The 16,360-nt window shown below is 42.8% G+C and overlaps 1 protein-coding gene across 4 annotated transcripts in view; it reads left to right on the top strand.

The window, feature by feature from the left end:
- il1rapl1b (interleukin 1 receptor accessory protein-like 1b) overlaps window positions 1–16,360 on the top strand; it is a 235,762-nt gene that overhangs the window by 97,559 nt on the left and 121,843 nt on the right. For all 4 annotated transcript variants that reach the window (XM_084100351.1, XM_084100349.1, XM_084100350.1 and 1 more), the window contains exon 3: window positions 11,927–12,206. In XM_084100351.1, the coding sequence (XP_083956477.1) occupies window positions 11,927–12,206 (280 nt within the window). The remainder of the gene's footprint in view (window positions 1–11,926; window positions 12,207–16,360) is intronic.

Genomic DNA, 16,360 nt, shown 5'->3' with positions numbered 1-16,360 from the left:
GCTGAACCAGTGAGCGTTTTTATGTCCACTAGTCATGCCTTCATTTTGTGACTTCTAGTATTGCTTTGTTATCGCATCCTTCTCATGAGCATTTAATCATTTTTAATCATTTTTGACTTTTCAGTGCGAGTTAAATCTCTTTTTTGGCCAATTTTACCTGCAAAAGAAAACTTGCTCAATAATTATGCACACCTGAATATAAGCTGTTTTTCACTTCCAGCCTTCCTTAACAGTTATATATCACTTATAAATGAAAAATGAATGAATTATTAATTACTAAATACAATTAATAGTAGTTAACAACATTGATCTGGTTAGGAATTGGTCAAATGTGCTTGGAAAAAAATCAGAATATCAACTTACATAATAATTATGCACACACTGTAGAATGCAATTAAAATCACTATTGGATCACTAACACACACACACACACACACACACACACACACACACAAACACACACACACATTTGATTATTTTATTTGGAATGACCAATACTGATTAAAACAACACAGCATCCAAATATTCACAAAGAGCCTGTTATGTTTCACCTGACAATACAAACACTGCTAATAGTCACAACCACATGAATAAATAAATGAATAGGCCATGCATGTTCAGGATAGAGGTGACATCGCCTTCTCCACACATGCAGACTCTCTATGACTGCTGACACAGAACAGTATCTGGCTATTTGCTTAGAGGTCTTTTTACTCAGTCCAGCAGTCTGCAAGCCTCTGACGCACAGTCTGTGCACATGTCCTAAACTGCCAACAATGAGGATGATCAGTTTTGTGCTGTAACCACACACTGCTAAAGCATTTGTTAATGACTGGTATTTTAACATTTTCTCAGAAAAACACAAGTCCATGTAAGCATCAAAACAACAACCCACTTCCAGAATCAGAATGTTTTTAGAGAGTTCATCGACAGCTACAATGTCTGGAGTATTTGGGTATTCTCTGAGAACACTTCTTAGAGAGTTTATGTTATCATTCAGATTTGAAAACCAGCCAGTCTGACCAGTCTTATTTGTGTGTATTGCACTTTGTCCAGACACTTTGCGCAGTTCTTGAGCTGTTATGTTTACGATGCGATCGTGGCGCGCGATGTAAAGGCCTTTAAACGCAGGGCACCCGTTCATTATGTGCGCTGTAGATTCCATTGTTTTATCGCTGTGTAATAGACAGAATGGTTCGTGGGGTTTTGGAAACCACAGAGAGAGGTTATATTTGGTCGGGAGAGTTTGTAGCCGAGCTTTGATAACAAATTTTAGGATACCTCCTTTAACGGCTGAATTTTGTAACGCAGAGTGTGAGACTGTATGATCCGCGCACTGTAGGCGTGCAAGTTTGCCTTGAAGGCGCAGGCTAACCCAATAATCGCGCTGTTGTGCTTGAAAATATTGGAGGATTTCACACCTGCATGTCCGGCTGTTCGGCTTCTTACTGTTTCCAGTGTGATGTTCTGTCGCCTCAGCACGCACGTTTAGATCCATAATCTGCCCCTCGCTGATATTTACCTGCTCCCCGCCTGCATGTGCCCAGTTCAACTGTATATTATTGTTGCTGCACAAGTCATTCAGATCGGGCCAATCCGAACGTACTCCAAATCCTGTAGCCCTGGTATCCAGCTTTCCGCTAGGTTTCTTTCTGAAGCCGAGGAACCCTGGTTCTCCATCTGCAGCACAGGGGACCTTGAGTTTGCTTAGATCCAGCAGCAGTGAGCGCCGGGCCACTTCTCGAACTGTAAGGTCGTCGTTATTCAGCATGTGCAGTAGTGCTTTATTCTGGTAGCTGTATATATCCATTCAGTGTTGGGGATCCCCAGTCCCCCCTCTGATTTGCTCATAAAGAGAATACTTCTTGTTGTGTGTGTATTGAGATTTAACCATTTTCTTACCAGCTGCACGGTCTTATTGTTTAGCTCATTCAGATGCTTTTTAGCAATGTGGACATTGGCGAACAGATGTTGGATCTTGGATAGAGCTATATCCCGAACTGCCTGGAGTTTCATGCCGGTCGGTAGGGGACACTGGTCTATCAAGTCTAGTCTGCTAGCTGGCGCGGATGAATGCACAGGCTTGCCTAGGCTGCAGCCTAGGGGCCCCACGTGTGCAGGGGCCTCGGATTGGCCAGACAATTAATTTTTTTTTTTTTTAAATTTACTTAAGCGCAAAGGCACGGCGCCAGGATTCCAGTTTTGGATGGGCCAGACCAATTGTGGGTGGGCCTTAAATTAAAAACCTTATCCAATCACTGTTTAACCTAATAAAAATTACTGACTAATAGGCCTATACTGTTATATTATTTGTGCGTATACACATAATATAGATTTTAATAGCTTGATGCTCTTTAAATATTTTGTTGCATTGTAAAAAGTTTCGGTGCATAGGACGGACCTATCCGCGATCGCTCTCCGTGGTTCTGACCAAAGAAGAGCGCTTTGGAATCTCCATTACGCATCATACGCATCATACCTGGGCTGCGTTTCCCGATAACGCTGTCTCTTAGCGCGCTACGAAGACTCATACAGGGCTCCAAACTGCGACTAAAATGGTCGCATTTGCGACCAAAAATATTTATTTGCGAGTGAAATTTCTGCCAAGGTCGCCATTGGCGACAATACAAATTTACTCCCTTTGATTGTAAAATTTGCATCCTATGTGCATGTTTTATTACCAGTAGCCTATCCTAGGGGTGTGCGATATGACGATTTTTGATCATGGACGATTACGATCTGCTTTTGAAGAAATATCGTAGAATCGTGCATTCTAGTTGCTGTTCTGGCGCCTGTGTCCCAACATACTGAACAACGCGACGTATATTCACATGAAATGTTAACGCAGCGGAACGGGACACTGCAGTTCACAAAAGTTATTAATTTGCATGTGCTTTAATGCCTTGTCGGTTAAACATTTAATTCGCGTGCTGATGCGCTGTTCTAACGCGTCCGTTTCTCAGCGCGTACATGTGAAGCTCACATGCACTAAAAGCCTGTCTACCAGCGCCTGGATACTGGACTAAGTTATCTTTCGAGTCTTATTGTGCTAATACTGTTAAATACACACAAGGTTTACATAAACAAAGTCGGTTATGTCTAAAGTGAAAGCAAACTTGAGAAAATTGAGAGAAAATCTGCTTGTCAAATGCGTGTACATTAGACGTGTCGCGCTCAGCTCTTAAAGAGACAGTAGCAATAGTAAACACGCTGCCGCTTGTCCTTAAAGGGATAGTTCACCCAAAAATAAAAATTATCTAATTATTTACGCACTCTAATGTTGTTCCAAAACTGTATTAATTTCCTTCTAATATTTTCTAATATTAATAATTTGAAGAATGTGGGTAACCAAACAGTAGCTGGTCCCCATTGACTTCCAAAGGAGAAAAATATACTATGGAAGTCACTGGGGACATCAACTGTTTGGTTACCCACATTCGTCCAAATAACTTTTATTTTCAACAGAAGAAAAAAAAATTATTCAAGTTTAAAACAACTTGAGAGAGTAAATTATGACAATTTGAATTTTTAGAACTATCCCTTTAATGTTAATGAAACAACAAAATGCAAAGAGAAAATTACTCACTGCTCTTGACTGATAATTTTAATAGTAGCTTTGATAAGTATCAATTTATAATTTATACAGTGAAGTCTATGTTTTGTTTTATTTTCATTTTTTGTTAATTTAATTACTTTCTTCAATGCTACTGTTAAATACACCTACTGTAGCTGAAAACAAAACACTCTTTATTTCATTTGTATATTAAGTTGTGTATGTGTAATGTTTATCTTTGATCTGAATATTTAATAACAAAGAAAATAATGACTACATTTTTTATCTTCGCCCCTTTCTGCCATTCTTTTTTATTTTATATTTTGTTACCTAAGGCTTTGTTTTTAAAATATGGACATTAGTTTGGCTGTAATGCTCAGTCACAAAATAGTAAAACCAACATAAAAAAGAATCGTGATAAAATCGTGAATTGTGATTTTCCTGAAAAAAATCGTGATATGATATTTTTGCCATATCGCCCACCCCTAGCCTATCGCTTCATTTGTTTTGTTAACGTCATGAAACGAGATGCTTTGCGTGAACGTTTCACTGAGTGAAAGCGCCAAAATATGAACTTATGAAATAGTTCATAAGTCGGAAGTGACATTCAGTTACCAAATAAGCTCCAGTTCCCAGAACATTCACAAGATGAAAATGCTGAAACTGTAAGAAGAGGAGAGACATGCACACAACAGGGTGACTAAAAGTAAGTGCATTGTTATGTGGCTCTTAAAAAAAATATTTGGCGCCTGTTTTTTTCCCCTATAGGAGCCATTGGCTCCTTAATTGATTTTTTTGTTTGGAGCCCTGCTCATAGGTATAACTTAACTGAAGGTATACTACCACTAAAGGTAAACCATTACTAGGCGTCTTCAGGGCTATCATCCACTCGCGAGGCAGAGGCGCTGAGAGGCAGAGGCGCTGGCGCCCTCCTAGCAACGGCGCTGGTCACGCTAGCTGCGCTAGCCGCGCTAGCCGCGCTAGTATCCTGGGGTGGCAGAGACGAAGATGTGCTAGGTGATGTGGATCTCATCTCCTGGTTGCAGCGATGACTCCGAGACTGTACGTGCGTGTTTAAGGTAGCCTACCTAAACAACGACTGTTGCAACAGGGCCGAGGTTGGGCTGGGTTAGAAAATATGTGACGTCATTATGTTTTTTAATTTAATCAATGTTGATTATGAAAGTGAGCATGCAGCATGAGAAAGATATTATACATCATGAGATGCGCAATGTCTGGAGACATGGAGTGGGTAAAACATGATTTTGACCACTTCATTGAGTCTTGTTTTGTAGAAAGTCTCTTTTTAAAAGATTTTCGTTTTGTATAAATTGTATCTTAATTTTAATCAATGTTTTATCAACCAATTGCCTGTATTTACTAAATAAGAAGCAAATATATAGCAGACAATGTAATTGTCAACACGATCACTTGCATTGCACGTGAACTGGAGGGCGCCGAAACTCAGCTTGTGCCTCACAGATTTGAGAAATATAGGCTATCTATTATAGAAAGCTTGAAATGTCTACTTTCAAACGAAAATATTCAAAACCAAAAGAAATAGGCTATTCTCTGAATATGTCATCTGAAATGTGCATTTCTCTCTGGCGTTCATATCGAATCCGCATCGTCAACTTCATCTTTGCAGCAACACAGAAAACACCAGTATATTAATAAATAATGAAATTCTCCTTGCTTTTTAGACACATTCATAATCATTACTTTTACCGGTTCTTTGTGGCAAGCTTTATGCGTGCGTTCGTGCGCTTGAATGCGGCTATATGTAAACGCTCTTAGGGTATATAGCCTAAGTAATTAAATTAATATAAAGGGGCGATTTGTCCACGAATGGCTTAAATGAACAACTAAAAAAATTTAGTCGGAAGCAGCCCTTATTCCACATATTTTTCGAGCCAGGCAGCAGGCCATTCTTCTGGGTTGAGCGAGTAACCCTGCGGAACGAGCGAGCGGATCGGAATATTCAGAAATGCTCACGAGCTCTGATCGGAACAAACCCGAACCTCACTGTCTGCTGAATTTGCACAGAAACATCAAAATTGACATAGCCAGCTTTTTAAAATTGTTCTTAAAACTAAACATTTAGACTATTTTAGCACAAATTATGAGCTTATTGACGATTTTTTATAATTCTTGACAAAATTAGAATGTATTAAAAGTTTTTTGTTTGTTTTTTTGAAGAAAAGTTTTGGGTGGGCCTGTTGAAAAGTGGGTAGGCCTAGGCCCGTCAGGCCCACCCATAACTGCGCCGTGAACAAAAAAAGACCCTAATTGGCCCATAAGAAAAAACAAAAACAAAAAAACAAGCAGGTGATTGGGTAGATGTGAATTGGCCACCACTTGAAAGAATGTAAAGGAAACACTGTAGTGTTGGCTCTCTCAATGTGTGTTTGCCAGTTAGGGTTATGGTTAGGGTTAGGGTTAGGGTTAGCATAACCAGTTCAGCCAGTGGTTTAGAGCCACTATGAAGATCACAGCGCTCCAGGGACACCCCGTCTTAAGCCCAACTTCAAGTTTAACCGGTTTCGTTAGTTGTTGTCCACAAATCACTTGTAGAAAAGAATTGTCGTATACATTCTTGATTACATGTATATACTGTTCTGGCAATTTTATTTCCTCAAGGGAATGAAACATTATGCTATGAGGTAAAGAACCAAAAGCGTCTCGAAAATCAAGGAACACCGCATAGAAACGGGAGGATTCATGTTTAAAATCATCAATGGCAGTCTTCAAACAGAATACGTGCTCATTCATTCCTTGCCTCTCTATGTATGCGTTTTGTTTTGTTGTCAATGTCCCTGATTCCACCAGCCAGGGTAAAATTCGGCCTAAAATACACTTAATAAATACCTTGTATATAGTGGGGAGCAGCGATATATCCCTCCAGTTGGAAGGGTCCTCTGGAATGTTGTTCTTTTTGGGGATCCTATAGATAATATCCCCCTTCCAGGAATCGGGGACTTTCCGATTGATTAGACAGACATTAAAAATCTGAGTGAGGGCCACTATTGAGAATTGTTTTGTCGCTTTGAGCACTTCATAAGTCACACCGTCTGCACCACATGCTTTGTTGTTCGGGAGGCTGCAGAGAACTCTAGAGATCTCCTCTGTGGTGAAGTCCAAGGTTGCGTGGTAATCTTTCGGGTTGTCCAGGTCCAGAGCGCCACACCATGGAGGGCTGCTTATCTGCTGGTGTAACTGTGCTGGTTGGCATTTCACAGCATAATACTCATAGACTTTACCCACGTCGCTTATCGCAGGAGGGGCATCTGGGTAAGTGCTGTGGGTTAGAATGATATCTATTGCCTTGCTTCTACGGTGTTCCCAAAGATAAGCTAGTTTGTTTTCGCTTACCACTCTGGGCTCTCTCACACTGCTGGAGTTTGTCGCTCTATTGAGCGCTGGCTGGATGGTTTCCCGGACGAAACGCAACTGCTGATCTATCCATTCAGTGAGCGTCTGTATACATACGTCTGTATGTATACTCCACATAAGATGGTTATAAGTTTGGTCCAGTAACGCGGATTGTTTCCAGTAAATCGTATTGTTTGTCTGTCATTAATTAGTTTAACATCCAGAATTTTTCTGAACTCTCTCCTGTGCCTGAAAGCACACACACACACACACACACACACACACATGTGCCGGTCGGCTCTCGTTGTGTTGCTCACAGCAGTGTGTGAGTGAGATGTGTAGTGACAGCAGCTGTTGACAGACCATCACTGGACATATGCACATCATCACATGAGACACTCGTGTGTGTGTGTGTGTGTGTGTGATGGGTTTGTTAGGTACGGTTAGTGTTATGGTTAGTGGAGTTTTTTTCATGTTCATTATTTAATGTATATTTGCATCATTTTTGCTTGCGTTCTATTATCTGGCATTATAAAGTCCAGCTGGTTTCAGTAATTCATTTGAACTTTGTGAAAAATATATATGCTCATTTCTAAAGTCATTGGTCAGGCATATATTTATGCAATGGTATATTCAAAAGCACACACTGTCTTGTAATCTGCGTCCCGTCACTTTTTTTCCATTAGGTGATTTTTTAAATTAATTAATTAATTGATATTATTGCTTATAAATATTACAGAACAGGCCTCAGTAAAACAACACCTTAATACAATAGCAACAAATCCAAGTCACAGCAAAAGTCCCGGTGGTTTGTGATGAAAGCTGTGCGCTTTCAGTCGTTAGGTTAATGTATTCTTCCAGTAATTCATCATGTGTTCCCTGTTTGCCTGTCGATCCGCAGCTCCTGCTGTACAGCCTGAGCTCATATTGTTCTGCTGCAAACAAACCTTTTAAAAGCAATTTCTCTCACACTTTATTCTTGCATTTTTTGAATAAGCCACACACTTGAGTGAGTCCTCTATTCTGAAAACACACACTTCTCCATCCATCCGTCCATCAGTCTGTGTTTGAGCGGAGCGACGCGCCTCGAGCACACGCTTCGGGAGGGAAGTTAATTGGGTGTAATCAAGCTGAGCTGTGTGTGTGTGTGTGTGTGTGTGCGTGCTGCCAGTGAGATTGCATAAAACTCAGCTGCTAAAACACATTTGTAAAATGAATGATAACGGCCCAAAACAGCCCAACATCCCATAATGAGCAATGAGAAGAATGATGAGCACAAAATAATAACTGTCTCCTGTAAGTATGTTGACAACATTCCCACAGAAACTCCTTAATTGAATCTGTTTCCCTGCGAGAGACGATGTTTGTTTTCCCCTCTCTCTCTCTCTCTCTCTCTCTCTCTCTCTCTCTCTCTCTCTCTCTCTCTCAGCTTTATCTCCTCAATCACACTGCTGACATTTTCAACATCCAGATCTTAAATGAAAAAGCTGTTGGTTGCCCACAGGATGTTTTTACAATGTTTATGCCGTGCATGAAGTGACTGTGTTCTGCCAGACAAATGTCATCACTTTTTACTTTCCATACTGTATAATAATCGCAAAATACCCACAATCGCCATCTTGTTTGGTGTTTTGGCTCTGAGACTGTTTTCTGGCCTCTCGTGAGCTGGTTCTTGCTTTAGTCCTTGTCTTTCTGGATCAACATTAGGGACCGGATTCATGAAAACATTCTTCTGAATAATGAAGTTGAGGATATTTAGTATTCCCAAAAGTACTTCTTATGAATGTTATTTTCTTTTTTTCTTAGATAAAATGTAAGAAGTATTATTTTTTTCTTAAAGGCACACTATGCAGTTTCCATTTTTCTCAAACAGCGCCCCCTAGAGTCGCTGTGGAGTACTTGTATTTAACGTTACTGTCGTAAATCCCACTCACGCAGAGCCGTCTCTGCACTCTTCCGCCCGCGCTCTCTTCGTTCTCTTCATCGACTCTGCCATGATTCACGTCTGAAATGCGTGCTAGTGTCTTCCATAGAGGCTCTTCATATGTTGTTGATGTATGTGACGTCGTGCTCTCAAACCTGCACTGCTGGTTTTGCCAGCGGTGCCCCCCCCCCTCAAAATTATTTAGAAGCTGTTATTTTAAGGTACAAATCTTGCATAGTGTGCCTTTAACAATTTCCCCAACATAGACGGAATTTTCTGGCTTTCTCTGTTATTCAGTAGGGGGCGCTATTACGCATCTTCTGAAAGAGAACTGAATCTCCTGATCAAAACACAGGTGAAGAAGAAGCAGAAACAGGTGATATCATATGTAAGCAGATGCACATGTAAAATAATACGATCATCAACATTAAACAGCATGTAAATCAAAACTGTCTAATGTTACCGAATGAAATGTCGACTCAGGACCGAAGCTTTGAGGTGTTGATGGACTCGGTCGACTCCATCTGTGTTTGATTATCGCTCTGAATCCCATTCAGACGAAGTCTTTGACAAAAACACTATTTTCTCAGCTTTTTGCTCAAAATGTTGTTTTTTATGAAACTTACCCACATTCAAGTGTTGATAAAAAAGCATGCATGAAGCTAGAATAAAACTTTTTGTTGTTGTTGTCAAAGGCTCTGTTCTTTCTCTTGATATATTGCTTGTTCAGATATTCATACAACAAAATATTCTGGGGGCCATGAAAATTTTGTGAAAATGATCAAAAACGCTGGCGTGGAAAGAGTTTAAAAATCAGCCTAAATTGAGAAACAGCTTAAAGTGAGGATTACCTGCTGTGTTTCAGGTGTGATCTGCTCTTGCCAGCTGAAGGGCTTCTTTCTTGTCTTTTCTTCCAGGTCAAATTAGCCAAATAGCTTTAAGCAAGTAAATTCATTAAATGAACACTTCCCATGTCCTGTAGCAAAAGAATATGATCGTGAGGCACTTGCTGTGCTGAATAGATAAATGTATCATTCAAATTTGTCAGGATTGAATTTGTTGTAATTACACTATTTATTCCTAAGAAAAGATGTTCTTAAGTAAATATTTGAGAACTTCTTACAATTTTTTTTAAGAAATGCACTTACGAATTTCTAACACCGTGTCGACAGTGGATGTGACAAAGCGGCCATTGCCAATCCATTGGTCCTTCATATCAGAAGCAGCGCGTGAAGAACGTCTGAAATACTGTCGGCCACAGCAGAACTGATTATAATGGCTTCTGTTTGCTTTTGTCGCATGTGGTGTAAACCCAGTGTCAGAATTAATCTTAAGAACTGCATTGAGAAAAATTCTTCAGTGGATTGTTGTGAATCCAGCCTCAGGTCCTGAACCCAGTGCTGATGCTTCATTAGATCCTTCAAAATGATGTTTAGAGGAGAAACACACAGTCATGTGATACACACACACACACACACACACACCGTACAGTAGGATTATTAACTCAGATGATCATGTTTTAACCATCTTTTCTCACTGCAAAATCATCATGGAGCTTTTTTTACTGCTGCAATGAACCTTAATTAGTTACACCCATGCCCCCCCCCCCCACAGGCTGCCACGGCAACCAGCCCCCTCTCACCGCCATAGCAACAGAGACACGTTACACTTTAATAAGAGTTTTTTCCTGCGTTTCCCTGATTCTACCATTCCTGCGTTTCCCTGATTCTCCCATTCTTGTGTTTCCCTGATTCTCCCATTCCTGCGTTTCCCAGATTCGCCCATTCCTGCGTTTCCCTGATTCTCCCATTCTTGTGTTTCCCTGATTCTCCCATTCCTGCGTTTCCCTGATTCTCCCATTCCTCCGTGTCCCTGATTCTCCCATTCCTGCGTTTCCCTTATTCTCCCATTCCTCCGTTTCCAGATTCTCCTATTCCTCCGTTTCCCAGATTCTCCCATTCTTTCGTTTACCAGATTCTCCCATTCCTCCATTTCCCATATTCTCCCATTCCTGCGTTTCCCAGATTCTTCCATTCCCCCTTTCCCAGATTCTCCCGTTCACCCGTTTCCCAGATTCCCCCATCACACTCTATACACTGAGATGTGTTCACTGTCCTTCACACAGCAGCTCTGACTTCCTCAGTGTGGAAACCAGTCGTCGTCTTTTATTTCTGGGATTTGGCAGAGAGAGAGAGAGAGAGAGAGAGAGAGAGAAAGCGAGGGATAAATAATGCGACACGCTTCTCTCAGTGTTAATTAGCTGCTGTGCTGTTTCTTTAGTAAATCAAACATTGAGGGAGACACAATTATCCGGGCCTGTCTCCTCTCAGCATCTGTTCTCAGCAGCTGTTTCACACACACTGAACCTGGGAGAATAGAGGAGAGATGCTGGACATTTACACCAGTCCTGATAACATTAGAAATAACACACAATCTGCTTCTAAATGACAAATTACTAATATGTGAGACGTTGTGGACTGCATGTGACGGGCTTCCAGTTTCCACAGAACATTGTTTGCTGACTCAGTGTGTTTTTAAATGGTGTTGTAAGTGTGTGTAGTTCCAGTGGGTTTAATATCAGGCCTGCAGATTTATTCAAGCTCTTACATCAGTTCTTCAGTAGAAATGTGTGTGTTTTGAGCTGAACTGTCAGTTGGACTGTTTCTCAGTGACTGATGAGCCTGAAGTGTTTTTTGAGTAAATCCCCAACACGTTACGTAGACAGAGCAGGGTTTCTAAAAACTGCAGTGATTGTCAATGAGCCGTTTTTCAGTCCAGTGTTTCTGATCCGTGGGTTTGCTGTACAGTTTCATTTCAAGTCACACACACGTCCAGTAACACATGTGTGTGTGTGAGTGTGCATGTGTGTGTGCGTGTGTGTGTGTGTGTGTGCATGTGTGTGTGTGTGAGTGTGCATGTGTGTGTGTGTGTGAGTGTGCATGAGTGTGTGAGAGAGAGAGAGAGTGTGCCTGGCTCTGGTCTCTATCTGACTGTATTATATCTCATGTTCTGCTGTCTCATGTCCAGTATCGGTCCAGTTCTGCTAACGCTGTGTTCTCTGTTCTCTCTCTCCACAGTGGACGGCTGTACGGATTGGTCTGTGGACTACCTGAAATACAAAGTTCTGCTTGGGGAGCCTGTGAGGATTAAATGTGCTTTATTTTATGGATACATCCGTGCAAACTACACACACGCCCAGAGCGCTGGACTCAGTCTGATGTGGTACAAGAGCACGGGCCACGGGGACTTCGAGGAGCCCATCTCCTTCGACGGGGTTCGCATGAGCAAAGAGGAGGACTCCATCTGGTTCAGGCCCACTGAGCTGCAGGACACGGGACATTACTCCTGCGTGCTGAGGTACGTGTGTGTGTGTGTGTGTGATCTTGTGCCAAAGGATTACCTGAATCTCATGTGTATCTTCACACACAGCATCAGATCTTCTCACAGCCTCCTCGTCTGACCAGAAAACGTCTCGGGTTACAACTGTAACCCCTGTTCCCTGAGAAGGGAACGAGACACTGCGTTGATGATGACACTTTGGGGAACGGCCTTAGCGTAACGCATCTGAAGTATGAATGAAACTAATCCAACCTGATTGGTTCTGCATCATGACGTAACGTGATGGCATACACGGAAGCTACAAAGGGACGCCGGCACACATCAGCTTCTGCGCTCAGCAAGTCAGCAAGTTGCACCCAGGCAGGGGAAGGCTTGGTGGAGGGATGCAGTGTCTCGGTCCCCTCTCAGGGAACAGGGGTTACAGTCGTAACCCGAGATGTTCCCTTTCGATGGAACTGTGTCGATGATGACACTTTGGAGAACGAGTACCCACTATGCCACAATGAGCCCTGCCTGTCCTAGTGTGAAGCTGTGCACAGGCACACTTAGGACGAGAGCACTAGAGTGCCTGGTGGAGAAGGAATGTCCAGGCTATAGAATCTGATAAAAGTATGAGGGGTGGCCCATCCAGCTGCATCACACACTTCTTGGATCGGGGCCCCTGAAAGGAGGGCTCTAGAGGATGCCGTGCCTCTGGTTGAATGAGCCCTCATGGCCAAAGGTGAAGGCAAGCTGCGCACCTGATAGGCCATAGAGATAGCCTGAATGATCCAGTTACTGATGGTCTATTTGGATGCGGGAAGCCCCTTCTTGGGCGACCCGAAACACACCAGCAACTCGTCTGACTTCCGCCATGAAGAAGACCTCTGAACATAAATCTTGAGAGCTCTGACAGGGCAGAGCAAATTAAGTCTTTCTTCATCCGCCGTCACGTGAGGTGGAGGATGCAAAGCCTGCAGAACCGTAGGCCGTGCCACATTAGATGGCACTTTAGGCACATAGCCCCGCCTGGGATGCAAGATAGCCTTAATGTCGCCTGGAGCAAACTCCAGCCACCCATGAGATATAGAGAGCGTCTGAAGGTCTCCTACTCTCCTCAGAGAAGTAATGGCTAATAAAAAAGCTACCTTGAGGGAAAGGTTCTTGGCCTCAGCTGACTCCAGAGGTTCAAAGGGGGCCTCGACCAGCCCTTCGAGAACCACTGCCAGATCCCATATGGGAACTCTGGTACGAGCCGCAGGTCTGGTACGAGCCGCAGGTCACGGTGACCGGGATGGACTCGATCCGTGCAGGAGACAATTGTCCCTGCATCGTGATCGAGTCCCACACCACTCCCAGGAACTTGGTTCTCTGGGCTGGTGCCAACACGCTTTTTTTCATGTTAAGTCTCAACCCCAGGCTCTGGATGTAGGTAAGGATCTCGATGCCGAACTGCCAGCTCTCGTGACTGGGCCATAATAAGCCAGTCGTCAATATAATTTAGCCCCCTGATACCCTGAAGCCTCAGCGGAGCTAGAGCTGCATCCATGCATTTAGTAAATGTGCAAGGGGAGAGAGCTAGGCCGAATGGGAGAACCCAATATTGGAATGCTTCGCCCCCGAAAGCGTACCTAAGGAATTTCCTGTGAGATGGAAGGATGGATATGTGGAAGTATATGGGATCTTAGATCTTAGAAGTATGTGGGTCCCTTAGATCTATCGTGACAAACCAATCCTCAGATTTGATCTGACTCACGATGATGGGAATAGTGAGCATTTTGAACCTGAATCTCCTCAGAAACCGATTCAAGTGCCTTAGATCTAAAATTGGCGCAACCCCTCATCCTTCTTGGGAACTATGAAGTAGCGGCTGTAGAACCTGGACTCCCTGTCCGGCAGAGGAACACGCTCTATGGCTTCCTTTACCAGCAGGGAGTTTACTTCCTGTTCCAATACCCGACCTTGCACTGGGTCGACTGCAGTCCACACCACCCGCTGATTTTTCGGTGGGTGGAATCGAACTGCAGCCTGTAACCCTTCTTTATTGTGCGCAGGAACCCAAGGAGAAATATTTGGCAGGTCTTGCCATGCTTTGAAATATTCTACTAAGGGAACCAGCCTCTCGAGACTAGGCATTATTCGAGATTAATTTTAATATTTATTTATATGGTCTCGTAATCTACACGCTGCCTCAGCAAACGCGAGATTCGAGCCGTTACAATATATTTGGCTTTCATCCCTCGCGAAGAAAGTCAACAGGTGCGAGGCTGAAACATCCGACAGCGCACGGATGTATGCATCAAGATATTTCTCAGTGAACACTGCCATCACCCTCAGGAGCTGACTTTGCATGAGTAGACCCATAATCTACGCGCTGCCTTGGCAAATGCGAGATCCGAGCCTCTAGATTCTATATTGTATGCAGACCTTTATTTGAAGAACCAGAGTTCAGAACCACTCATATCCACTCATATCGGGAATACGCAGCTGATTCAGGTTTGAAATATGAAGGATTGAAGGTGAATCTAAAGAGGCTGGATGTCACGGTTCGCAGGTTTGCCTGTTCATGTTTGTGTGTACTGTCCTGGTCTGATTGTCTATCAGCGTCGCTTAGTTACCAACTGCGCTGACGAGCAATCAGATCAGCCGCAGGGAGGCTCGTTTATATGTCCTATAAGTAGTCTTGTGTTTGTCATGTTCAGTGTCAGATCGTTCTACTGCTCACGTCTTGTCTCCTTGCCCTGTCAGTGCTTTTCTGTCTCCAGTTCCTGAGTTACCGGCTTGTTCTAGCCTTGGACTATTCTAATCGTCTCGCTATTGATGTACTTCTACGAGGGTCATCATCAGACTTCAGCCTATTGCAGTCTCCTCGCTGCCAAAACCTGAACACCGACCTGCATATTTACATTTACAGTCCATCCTGTCTTGATCTGTTTGCTGTCTTACTTTAATAAATTATCTTTCATTCGCAACTGGATCTTTTGTTTCGTGCCCGTGACACAGGATTGAGAACTTTTACTGTAAGCTGTTAAAACACACTGTGTTTTCTAAAATTGTGGTCTCACTCTCATTGAAATCTGTTGTTGTATAATGTGCTGGTTTGGGAGGATTTGGGCTGATGGTCATTTACAGTAATCAAGACCAGCACAAACTCAATCAACAAGACCTCATCCATCCGCCCTGAGAGAGAATGTCTGGTGTCTTAATACAGACACTCATCTAGACAAATAACAGCTGTGAGAAAAGAACATGATGATGGTGATGATGATGATGATGATGAAGATGAAGATTCTTTCATTCCACTTTTTCTGATGCTATTATTTTATTGTAGGTTCAATAGTGACGTTTCTGATTCAGGTCACGTCTCTAAACTCAATGACAGACTCAAGCATTGGTTCTTCCATGTGGATGTTGTTTGAGAACAGCATGTGTGTGTTCACTGAGTTCAATCCACCAGAAACAGGGAAAGGCTGTTCATCACGTGCTGTAATACGTCATTAACCTCGCAGGTAAAGGCTGTTCCCTGTCAATGGCTCATTAGTTCCCTCATTAGGAAAGAAGATATTGGAGTCTCTCTCTGAACTGAAACACCCTTTGATCCGAAGCGAAACACTGTAGCGAATGAAGGATAAATTCAGTGGAGCTTAAACTATACTTCAGGAGAAACATGTTCATCTGATCCTGTCATTCACAACACAAGCATATTACTTCATTCCCCTCCAGCAGACCTGCACTATATATAAAGTCAGAAACAGACCGTTAAAGCAGGGCTCAGTAATTTCAGGATTTCTTCGCTGTATTCTCGCTTTTTGCTCGCAGGTTTCTTTCTAGAGCTCCCCCTACAGCTTCGGTATAGATATTTGACAACACTGTTGTAAAAACTCGTTGGCGATTCGCAGACACCAGAGGCTAGTAGATCAACGACATCAAAGCAGATGGGACATTCTTTAAAACGTCTTCTTCATTCGGGTTCGAACAGCGTGAGGGAGCGCAATAATGACAGCATTTTAGCAGATTTCTTTTGGCCGTAAAGCAATTCGTTACATCGCGAGACCTGATATCACGCGATACTTCCTGACGCGGCGGCCGGTGGCCCGCCGGCTCAAAGTTGCAAGTGCGGATTTTCCGCTCACGGGCACCAGGGGGGTGCGAAACGACCACCATTCAACCCCAAATAAGTAATATAACCATTC

The sequence above is a fragment of the Abramis brama genome (genome assembly GCF_963993115.1).
Source record: "Abramis brama genome assembly, chromosome: 23".
Classification (NCBI taxonomy): Eukaryota; Metazoa; Chordata; class Actinopteri; order Cypriniformes; family Leuciscidae; genus Abramis; species Abramis brama.
This window is presented reverse-complemented; position numbering and strand designations above follow the sequence as displayed.